Source organism: Haliaeetus albicilla, chromosome 19 (assembly GCF_947461875.1).
Source record: "Haliaeetus albicilla chromosome 19, bHalAlb1.1, whole genome shotgun sequence".
Lineage (NCBI taxonomy): Eukaryota > Metazoa > Chordata > Aves > Accipitriformes > Accipitridae > Haliaeetus > Haliaeetus albicilla.
The window spans coordinates 84,164-96,005 of NC_091501.1; the positions used below are offsets into that span (position 1 = coordinate 84,164).

At 52.7% G+C, this 11,842-nt stretch overlaps 1 protein-coding gene across 1 annotated transcript; it reads right to left on the reverse strand.

Moving 5' to 3' along the window:
- Positions 1–581: 581 nt before the first annotated feature.
- On the reverse strand, positions 582–10,025 carry SERHL2 (serine hydrolase like 2). The gene is given in 13 exon segments (XM_069807065.1): positions 582–1,394; positions 1,707–1,800; positions 3,264–3,340; positions 4,115–4,149; positions 4,511–4,590; positions 4,865–4,974; positions 5,774–5,848; positions 6,045–6,064; positions 6,760–6,801; positions 7,863–7,976; positions 8,048–8,282; positions 9,794–9,866; positions 9,868–10,025. Coding segments are annotated over 13 exon segments (1,194 nt in total). The 5' UTR covers positions 9,990–10,025; the 3' UTR covers positions 582–1,277.
- Between the last annotated feature and the right edge of the window lie 1,817 nt (positions 10,026–11,842).

Sequence of the window (11,842 nt, forward strand, 5' to 3'; positions counted from 1 at the left end):
GAACAAGGTGAGATGGCAGCCTGGCTTTGGACAGAGAAACCAGACTCTCCAAGGCCTGTTTCCACTTAACCAGTCACCAGTCCACAGGAGGCAGGTCAGGATGGTGACAGGCATATCCAGCTGCGGGGCAATGCTTCTGTACTGCCCACATAACACTTGTGCAGCTTTGGACTTAATGATTGTTCACCCCAGCGCACTCTCCTCAGAAAGGGGCTGTAACCCACCCATCCCCAGGCTTTTATACATTCGTTCTACTGCCTGCAGCCTCGATATTGGCATAACCATGAATGCAAGGTGGAAATGCTGGTAAATTCCACTGAGCTGAGTTAAAATGGATTTACCCTCTCCTAGAAAACCCACTGCAAATGCAGTTTCTGTTGCATGGGGAGACTGACAGGCCTGCTTGCTTCAGTAGCTTTTTACATCAATTTAACTAGGAGGCAGATGGATCCTTAATATGCCCTATCTAAAGCAGACAGCATGTAAAAATCACTGCCTTCCAAGATCGGTGTTTTAGCTGCTTGGGTGAGCATCCCAAAAGAAAAGAGGTTCACTCTTCTATAGAGCCAGGAAGACAGAGGTAACATTGGGAGATTAGTCTTTATTTACAAGGACAGAAATCATCTCTGCCAACTTTTCCATTATTAGCGGTTCTGCCAGCTGCTTCAGCTAGAGGATTAGTGACTCATTCCCTAGGAGTTCCATTAAAATGGCCTTCCATGCCCAGGTGAGCTCTTTAAGCTGATTTTTAAAAAAGCAGCAGCTCTCACAGTAGAACAGAGACACTGAGGCCCTCAGCTCAGGCACCCACAGAAGTAAGCAGAGAAGCAGAACACTTTCCTGGTTTTTCAGTAGGTCTAATCCTGGGAGGAGACTGGTCGCACCATCCTCAGGGAGGAGGCAAGATGAGCCACCTGTCTCTTGGAATGCTACAGCTGGTGCTGCTGCTCCCACAGAGGATGCCTCTGCCTGCATTCTTGCTCCATTTCAGGGTGTGAGTTAGGAGCAAGCAAGCAAAGGCCACTCTGGACCTCTGTCCTTCTACTCACAGAGCTGGAAGTGGAGGAAAGATTCCTTTTCCCTTTGACAACTGAGATGCTTTGCTCAGCAATCCTCCAGGGAACACTGGCAGACCTGCTTCCACCCTGGAGCGAGCTAAGCTTAGGAAAGAGCATCATGAAACTGATCTTGGATGTGAGGTAGGAATGGTGACAATTCTTCCAGAGCCTGCTTTTTAGCTCCCTGTTCTCCTGGACTGCTGCAGCAGTGAGGGCTTCCTAGAGCCTCGCTCTGGTGTTCTGCGCAGTCAGGAAGTTGCCGATGATCCCAGACACCACCTCGGGCTCGTTCAGGTGCACAAAATGACTCCCAGGCACCTCTACTAGCTGGATGTGCTGGAGGGAAAGGACACAAGAAGATGTGGACCAGGAAAGTGTTCCCTCAGGCAAGCTGTGCTTACTGTGTGGTGCTTGTGGGGCAGGGAGGCGCAGCAAGCGAGGCAGGACAGGGATGGCAGGACAAGGGAGGAGCTGCGTCCAGAGGGCAGTATTAACCTGGGACTTTGGTAGCAGGGGCGAAGCTGGCTTCCCCCTGTATGAGGACTGTGCTGTTCAGGACAAACCACCTATTGGGGGGTGTCCACCAAGCTGCTGCTCTCGGGTTGGCAGCGCTCAGAGTAGAGACACGAGGATGGATTTTGCTCTCACCTGTTTGAGGGTAGACTCAAACACCTCCCACAGGGCTTTCACAAAGTGATTTGTGCTGTCTAGGTTGTGCGGTACCAAGAGTCCATCTTGTGCTCTGAAAAAACAGCAAGGCTCAGTACAGACAGTGTGCCTCCATTTGTCTTTGCTGCTGTCCTGGGCAGAAGCAGTGTCCCCAAGACAGCGGAATGACAGAGTCCACTGCTCTTTCCAGGCTGCTTGTAAACAGCAGGGTTACAGGGTCATACGTGGTAGTCAGAGGAGCACCACACAGCTTGGCTAAGCAGCTATTTTCTATCAAACTATCTGTTTAAAACCTTGGGAGATTGCCTAGTATTATCAGAGTGGAGACTGGTTAAATATTGTCCCCCGCAGGGCTGTCTCCTTAACTGCTCCAAGTACATCATTCCCTGCCCCCACCCTGCCTTCTGCTCTTAACTTTTTCCTTCCATACAGCTTTTACATCTCCCCTCTGACCCTCCCTCACCCCACCCCCCCTCCCCCCACTACCAATGCTGCTGCCTTTAAACAGGGTGTGCCCTGCTTGGAGAGGGAGGTACCAGGGCAGTCCTCCTGGAGAAGCCAGCATTAGACCTCCTGCAGAACCAAGCTCATGCTGTATTGTACCATGCTGCAGGTGATGACACAAGGTGACATCCCAGGCTCAAATGCACATACTCTGTATGGCCTAGAGGACTTCTCCTCCTCCTGATGGTGCATTTCTGGACAAGCAGGAAAATGCTTAAGCTCTTAAGATTTCAACAGACCACAGAATCCAAAACTGCACCTCATTTCTCAACTTCTAGCATTTCCTCTTATTCCCTAGAGTCTTTTAACAGCACCACACAGGCCAAGGTAGCCAGAGCCCTGCACATTTTCTCCTTTAAGGAGATGGGAAAAATGCAGAGGACTGACAGAACCAGCTACCCGCCCAGACAGCTTAACAGCTTGTGGGGCTCTGCACAAGCCACTGGCTACCTCCCCACAGCTCCTCCCTGCCCCAGGCACCTAGGGGAGAGCTTGCAGGAGCCAGGGGGCTCCAGGAGGAGGAGGTGGCTGCTGTGGTTTCACCTAATTGCTCAGGCAAGAAGTTTCAGGGTCTGGAGAAGGGGGCAGGCTGGGTTGCTGTGACTGGGGGAAGAGCCAGGCCAGGAGGAAAGCAAGGAGGAGGGCTGCTGCGGAGGGTCGCGTGTTTGCCAGGATGGCCCCTTGCTGTAGGGCCAAGGGACGGAAAGTTGTGGGACAGGAGCGTGAAGCAGGAGTATGGGCAGGACTGGCATTTCCTCAGTCAGCCTTGCACCAGGGAGGCCCAGCCTGAAAGCAGAGTGCCAGGCTGTGAGGATGATGTTCCAGCTGCTCTCTGCCTGCTCCAGGAGCCTGCCCAGCCCAGGGCAGTGGTGGGGAACTGGGAAATGCTTCTCAGATGTGAGGCTGTACTGTTGTGCCAACTGGCCCAAAGGTCTGAGTGGCCACTGCAGAGGACTCCTTTCTAACCTTCGTTCCCTCCAACCAGGACTGCAGGGAGGCAGCGGGGGTTGGTTTGGCTTGTGCCTCACTCACATAATGATGAGAACACGGTCCTGGATCTTCTGCAGGAGCTTCACACACTGTTCTACCGTGAAGGACTCTCGACTCTGCTGCAGGTGCAAAGACAGGAAGAGTGGCAAAAGTCAGGGACAGCAGCTGGGGGCAAGGGGTGTCCCCAACCCTTGCCACACTAGCAGCTCTGAAGGCAGAATTGGCTGCAGCCCCGAAGCTGCCGTGCTGGGACATGACAGGCGGCCAGGCTGCGCACAAGATTAGTTGGCTCTGCAAAGGCTCCTTCTGTCCAGCTGTGTTTCAGGGCTGCCAACAATGCTGCCTGGTGGGATGCAGCACATATGGGAATGATCTCATAGCAGAGAAAAGCTTTAAAAAATCCTTTTACTGAAAAGGAGACAGTACACTACTCTCACTTTCATACCCTGGCAGTAGCACAGGTAGAGGAGGCCCTACTTGCTCAAAAGTGGCACAAAGCTATCACAGTATCAAACATAAGGACTTTGCTTCACTCTCTCTCCCCTTCTTATATGGGTGACCTGACAAAGAAGCTGACCGAAAGCATCCATCCATCTGCTGTCTTAAGAGTTATAACGGCAGGAAAATGTGGCCAGGAGGCCCTGGGGCAGAGGAACTGCTAAAAAAATCAGTAACATTTTCCAGTGACTCTGTAAGCTGAGTCAGTTAATGATTGAGTGCAGGCTCTTTCAACAGCAGCATTTAAAAGAGATGTGGGAATTAGGGAAGCAGAATGTGAATGGCTGGGTGGAGGCAGGGCCTGGGCTCAGTGAGTCGACCTCCACTACTTCTGAGTTTTCTGTAAACACAGGGCTCAGAAGCAGCAGGGGGCACATCAGAAGAGCAATGCTCACCATATGGACTCTCATGTCTCTGTTATACACCAGCCCTAGAATAAAAAAAAAACACAAGAGAAGGTTTTTGTGTCTCACAGGAGCAGGAGTTCCTCTGTTTCTCCTCACTTTTGGGGTATGCCCAATACTTTTTGAGACAGAAGGAACACGATTGATTCAGATCTCTCCTTTTTTTTATTTCTTTTCTTTAGTTGTCCTAGGACTTGAGCACCAACCCCGGTTGCTGGGAGTGGAGAGCTCTGCCTCCAGACTTAATTGATCCCATTCAGGCTGTGTAAACTTGTAGCTGGGGCACCCTGTACCCTGCAGAAGACAATGGCTGTTGGCACTGCTCCCTTCCCACACCCAGTGTTGGCCCAGCACTGTGATGGGCCCTGTCTCCACGCAGCCCCTTACCAGCTGGTGTCTCAGTTGCTCCTCGCTGCAGTAGGATTGCCCCACCCTCTGCTGTCAGATGTCTGTTTGCTTCTAAGAGCCTGGGGAAGACATAGCAGAGAGACTGCTACTGGAAATGGGAGGAAGCAAAGCAAAAATGGCATAACAAGGTGACAGAGAGCTCTTGGGCTGCTTCAGAAAAAGAGCAGGAAGAAGCAGAAGCTTCTGGCCACAGAAGCAAAAGGTCTTGATGAGATTCCAGAGGAGGACTTGAAAAGGGAAGTGCAGGGACAGTTTCCCTTTCTCGTTCATGCAGCCATAACTCTGTCCAAGGTGAGGGCAGGCAGCAAATGAAGAGGACAGATGGGAACCCACCTCTGCAATGCTGCTTCGGGGCTCCGTGCTTTGGGAGTTTGCTGCTTCGCCTCTAGACTCAGTAATTTGTCAATCACCATCCGTTTTGATTTCAGCCATGCCTCAGCGTCCTGAAACAGAGAGGTAGGGAACAGGAGTAACCCCTCTCTTCTGAATCGTTTTACCCCTTATCAGAGGGTAGAGGAGGGCATTTCACCCTTCAACATCCCTCAGAACTGGTACCAGTTATGGAAATCATATTAAAAATGTCCATTTCTAGGGAAAAGGGAACAGCAATAGTTAAAAGGCGAGGTAGGAACAGAAAGCCAAGCACTGCTGTAAATAACTTACTTAACTTTTTACCCTTGTGATCTTTTCTGCCCCTTTCAACCTTACTTTTGAGTTGAGGACAACTGTCCAAAAGAACAAGGGAAATCTGGTATTTTGTCTTCCTGACCCTGGGCTTCTGTCCCATTTTTGCCAATCAAAGCCCTAGCATCTGGTAGCGATGATGGCAGGTTGGGAATGTAGCTTTATGTCCTGCCAGGAACAGAAAAAGAAATCCACCAGGCTTGCACCCAGATCACCCAACAAGCTGTTGGCAAAAAGACAGCCTTAGCTGGCAGTTGCTTGGACAGAGGTTCCAGTTCCCTTTGTAAAAGGGCATGGCACAGACAAGTGAATTTTAGTGCTAAGGGACTGCAGAATGTGGATCGCTACTAAGTGTCCCCCAAGGGCCACCCTAAGCGGGGACCTCAGTCCATGCAACAAGTAGCAGATCTGTGCCTGCCAAAAGGAAGAGCCCTGACACTTGTGTGACCTGCCAGGAACTGGTCACATCAGTACTTTCTCTGACCAAATGACGAAAAGAAAAAAAATAATCTATTTTTTTATTTAAAAAAGGGAGGGGAAAGACATGTAAAATCTAACCTCTGGACCTAGCAGAAAGCCAAGATTTTCCAGCAGGATCAGCTTGTCCACCATCTCAGGATAAAGGAAACAGAACTGAAGAGAGATGAAACAATATGAGAGAAAGAGAAAAGCTGAGCATTGAGTGATGTCTTTGTCCTGCTACACTGGAGAAGGGGTCAGGGAGGGGCCTCTCCTCCCCTGAGATCCAAGTCCCACACAGTCTATCCCTTCATTCCTTGTTCCAGCTGCAGAAATCACAAACCCCGTGAAGAAAGGATGCTTTACTCACCATTCCTGCCACACACCCACCTGCAAAGGAGAGAAGGGTGCTCAGTTATGCACAGGACACCCCCTGGTAACAGAAACTCTCGTTTCTCACAGCAAGAGCTACCTTAGAAGCAGAAATGCACATTGTACCAAGGGACAAAGCCCCAGCTACAGAGCAGAGCTCTCCCAGCAGGCAGGATGTGGGCAGAGAGCAGGGCTATTGGCCAGCTGGACTCCACGTCCTGTGCCATCCCAATCTCCCTCTCAGGAAGCAAAGGCCAAGGAGGAGGTACTAGTTAAAAAGCTATGGTGTGCAGGTCCTGTAAGCTGTGGCCAGAGCAGCCCTGGGGAGCAAAACCCAAATTGTGGCAAATCCCAATCATGTCCCAAGCACGAGATAGAGCCTGGAGTCCAGTTCCCCTCAGCAAGCTCCATGACCCACCAAGAAGGGCCCTGCTGTCCCCAGGCTTTGTGGCCTTGTGGGGACCAGGCAGGAAGGCCTGCTGCAAATTCTCCTGCTGCAGACCACCCCTCTTTGTCCATCACTGTTCCCTTCTGGTGGTGGGGGAAAGGCCCACAGCAAGAGTTACCACTGTTTGTACTACAGGGTCTTGAAAGCAGAGGCGTTTCAAACAATGGCACAGATATTTTAATCACTCAAGCAGCATGTCTTGTAAGTTAATTATCTACTCCTGTTTCCATGAATCTCACAGCTTACAAGGACAAGAGCCACTTACCCATACTGTGACCCATCAGGGTGAACCGTCTCCACTGCAAGGCTAAGTGGCAACAGACAAAAACAGACAGTGCTGCATTAGAAACCAGAGCAGTGGCATCTTGCTGCTTCTCCACCAACATGGGCCCCTTCTCCCAGGAGGGCTTTTGCACTGCTTAATTTGCTTTCTAATCCAGAAATGAGGTGGCTAAGTAGGCCAGTTTTAAAGAAAAAGAGCATCCACTACCTTATTTCCTTGGTAGTTAAGTCACGCACCTCTCAAGCTCTCTCTGTATGGCAAACTACAGCAAATTCCCATTCATTGCCACACACAAGACTGGCAAGAAAGGAGCCTAACTGGGCAGCATCTGCTGGAAGAGAGACCCTGACAGAGCATCCTGCTGCAGGGCATCCCGCAAGAGCTGTGAGGACGCAGAGCTGCCTTGAGGAAAGTGTGATTATTCCAAGTGAAAGCTCTCTGCACCATTTAGCACATCAGGCTCTTCAGTTCATTTTTATGGCACTCCAAGAGGCTTATGGGAAAATACTGCTTCATCAGTGCTGCCCATCTGAAATATACCTCACTGAAAGATGTGCCTTACCTTCTGGCACATCAAAGAGCTTCTAGAGGCTCTTTGTACACTGAGTGAGGGATGCAAAACTGCACATGCCACAACCTCACGCAAGATCAGCATACAGATGGGCAGTTACATCAGGATTTATTAGGAGCCCAAGACACCTTGGCTTTCAGATTTCTTTGTATGATACTAAAGCAAGCAGCACGCTGCCAGCTTACACCTAACACTGGTTAGAGATTGCTGACTGCTTACAAAAAGTCAGTCTGGCAAAAGTATTTAGTTGCATCCACCACTTTGCCACTACTGCTTTTTAGTATAGAAACACTTGCTTCCCAGGGCTTACTGTTTCTTCCTCTCACAAAATAGTGAGAAAGAGGGATGCTTATTCCATCTGTGGTCACAAAGCAGCAGCTAACATCAGGCAGGGGAGAAGCAGAGGGAGCTAACCCCTCTCCTGGCAATAAATGCTGCCTCTTGTTCTAAGGAACAGGAGCAATATAGCACCCCCTGCACAAACATCCCCTCAATGGTCCCTTCAACTACCCACCTGCTGCCACCCGGCGCACATCGCTCACGTAATCCAGAAAATGGTAGGGGGAGCCTGCAGGTCGGTGGGATGACAAGCCATGGCCAGAAAAATCCATTGCCACATAATAGCAATCTGAAAGGGAGAGAGTATCAGATGTGCAGCCCTGCAACACAACAAGAACCATCCTGATGAGCCAGACATACCTCTGGGGAGCAGTGGAATGAGCTTGTCAAAGGTGTTGGCGTTGTCCAGCCAGCCATGCAAGCACAGCACGGGGTACCCCTCCGAGGGTCCCCAGGCCTTGGCTGCCACATGGCCCCAGGGCACAGGGAACTTCAACTCTGAGAACATGCCCAAAATAGAGTGCTCGCAAGTGATGTCTCTGGAGAGCCACGTGCTCGGAGTAGGTCCCAGGGATGTTATTAATGGCCCAGAGCTCTGAAAAGAGTAATACAAGTCTTTAGTAACTCACCAGCCTCCTGTGGTCTTAATTAGCAGCATGCTGATTTATAGCTCCCCATTCAACATCCTAAGCTGCCATCCCTGCCTGCCTGTTTGGGGAATCCTCCTCCCAGCACGTACTAGCAGTGCTCCTAGGAAGAAACAAGCTTTCCCTGTGCAGGAGGAGAAAGGCTCCTCTCCGTGTCTCTGCAGCAGCTGCAACCCAACGAGAAGGCACAGGATATCCGGCAAGAGGGAACCACACAGAATTCCCCCAGCTAGCTGCAGTCAGCCTGGCACCTGTCCTGGACCAAAAAGACAATTTCGGGAATAAGGATGCTGCCTCCAGTACTAGACTGTTACCACCTTCTCATCTTTTACCTTGGTGCTTCTCCTCCTTCACACCACCACTCGGCACCTTTTAGAGAGCAGCTGGCTATGTGCCACACAGGTCACTGCTGACACACACACACACACACACAGCCCCTGAGACAGGGACCCTGCACAGGATATGGGTCCACAACCTGCCAGGCACCTGCTCCACCTCAAACCTGTCTCATCACTGCCGACCTGCCTGGCAGTCACTGAGCTACATCTGACCCTTACTCAATCCCAGGCTCCCGAGTGAACCGCCCAGTAATACCCAGCCTCTGGGGATCTTCCAGGAGTGGACTGAATATCTCCCCTTTACCCCCAAGCCCTTCTAACCCCCGGGCCCCCTCATCATGACTATCCCCATCCCCAAGTCTCTCATATCATATCCCCTTACCAGTGGCTTGTCTCAGGTCTCTGCTCCCTTAAACAGCCCCCTGACAGCCCACAGCAACTAAATCACTCTACAGCAAGTCCCTGCTGAGCCCATACCTCTGTAAGGTGTGAGGACAGAGGAGGGTGGGCTGAGAGGTGAGGCTGCTGTCAAGGCCCTGAGAGCACTCACAGGCCCTAATGGTCCCCATCAGCCACACCTGGGCCTCCCCTACTTCTTTTCCTCCTCCCCATGAGCCTATTTCAGCTGAGCCCAGGACCAGCCGCAGCAATGCTGCAGGAGTGCTGGTCTTCAGCAGCAATGCGCTAGCCCCAGGACCCATGGCCTTGCCTGCTGATCACTGGGCTGTGTCTCACCCCAGCTGCCCTCACCAGGCCTGATCCTGACAACCACGGCCTGATCCCTGGTGTGACCGTAGACCTGCCCCTTCCTCGCAGACCTGCCTGACGATCTGGGCTCCTGGCAAAGCCTGATTGCCCAGCCTGGGCCCAGCAGGGCTCCGGCTCTGGGGTGCCCCCGGCTCCGGGGTGGGGGTCTCTCCAGGCGGGCAGGAAGGGCCGCTACACCCGGGCCTTCGCCTCAGGGCGCCCTGGGGCAGCTGGTCGCGGTCCCGGGAAAGGGCTGCCCGGGGACCGACCCCTGCCCGGCGCCGGGAGCGGCCCCCGGAGCGTCGCAGCTGCTGGTGGCCACCCCGGCCCCGCTCCCCGCGCCGTCCGCACGCTGCGCCCCGGCCCCCTCCTACCGCTCTGTCTGCCCGGGACGGCAGAGCAAGGCCGCGGCTGGAGGACGCAGCGCGGCGGCGGGGCGGGGCGGGCCGGCCCGTTTGCACCGCCCTGTTCCCCACCTCCCCAGGGCGCCCCGGGCCTCCGCCTTCTGCCGCTCCGCTGCCGCGGGGCCGCCACTGCCCGAGAGAGGCGGCGGGGCGGAGGTGCCGCCATCTTTGTCTTCCCTCATCGCGTCACGGGCTGCCCTGGGAAACGGGGTGGTGGGCGGGTGGGCACAACAGCGCGGCCTCCCCTACCTGGGGAGCATTTCCCGGTTCCCCACCACTCCCGACCCTTGGCCCTACAGCAAGGGGCCATCCTGGCAAACACGCGACCCTCTGCAGCAGCCCTCCTCTTTGCTTTCCTGCTGGCCTGGCTCTTCCCCCAGTCGCAGCAACCCAGCCTGCCCCCTTCTCCAGACCCTGAAACCTCTTGCCTGAGCGAACCGGTGAAACCACGGCAGCCTCCACCTCCTCCAGCTGGTCCTGGAGCCCCCTGCAAGATCTCCCCTGGGTGCCCAGGGCAGGGAGGAGCTGTGGGAGGCAGCCAGTGCCTTGTGCGGAGCCTGTGCTTGGATGGGGCTCAATAAGAATAACGAGGAGTCAACGATGTCCGAGGGGTCTGAAGCTGCCATCAGACTGCTGGGCATGATAGGGACCTGTGAGGAGTCACAATCATGGAGGTACGGCTGCCTACCTCCAGAAGACACATTACTGACAATGGAAACTGCCTGTACTGCAGCTACACAGTGTGAGATGTTTTAACTGTGACCCAGGAGCATCGTATCCACATCAAATGGGGTCAGTGCTTGACACCAATGCTGAACTTCTGTCGCTCTCTGATAGAGAAACTCTTCTGAACTCAACGCTTGCTGGAATCACGTTGCTCCAGGGACAAGAGTCTTCTCCCATACTGTGACCCATCGCAGTAAACTGACTACTGCAGAGCCAAGCTGCAGCAGGTAAACAGCAGACAGCACTGCCTTAGCCACTCCACTCCTGCAAAAACAGACCCCTGTCAGCTAGAGAGGTTTCTATAGTTTTCCTCATTAGTTGCCCAGAAAGGGGGTGGCTGCATAGACTGGGCTTCAAGAAAGGCAATACTTGAATATGGGTGGGAATACTGCTTGCTGGTGTTTCGCTTTCCCTCCAGCAGTCAGAGTCTACCAGGCCTAACACAGAACACAACCATTCCCCTTCAGTCAAGGACTCTGCAATCAAACGAAACAAAGTCAAACTGTGCTGTAAGCAGTGGGATGCCTTGCTGGAACAGTTGGGGAGAGCAGAATTAATGTCTGTTCTTAGGGAGTCATTTTTATATTGGTAATTGAAAACTCTGCTCAGTTCAGCACATCAGTCTCCTAAATTACGCAATATGTTTTCAGAACAGCCTGCAAAGCTTGAAAGAAACCAGCGTAGAAGCTTACAGCCCTTTTTCTCCTGCCTAGCTCAAACTCATCCTGGCAAAATAGGGTCTGCACCACAGCTGTTGAAAGGTAACCTTGGGGCCGCATCACTGAGAAGAAATAGAGCTATGCAGCTCACAGCCTCCCCTCCAGGTGAGCCACTAGAAAGGAAATAAGAACATGAATTCTTATAGGTTTGGAAAGTCCAGTGGATTGCATTTTCTTAGGCCTCCATGGAGGAGGAGGAGGAAAGCAGACCACAAGTGTTGGGGAGCCACAGGGAGGGAGAGAGGCCACAGTACCATCTACAGCTTCTTTCCTACAACTGTCAGAGGTGGGTGTCTGATTACAAAAGCTGAAAAGCAAGAGACAACTTGGCAGAACACATTTGTAAAATGCACTCAGTAATCAACCACTGCTGCTGCTGCTGCTGTAACGGAGGGCAGGGCCTTCCTGTGAATTGCTGGGATTTCTTCATGACAAGCCACCAGAAAGCAGTGTAATTGTTAGGCAGCGGCTGCTAGGCTTGCGGTTCTTCTGTCTATGGCTCTTGAGGAAGAGGACCCTGTGTCAGGAGCCGGAGTGATGCAGATCCTTTGCACAAACTTCTGTGGTTGGTGGG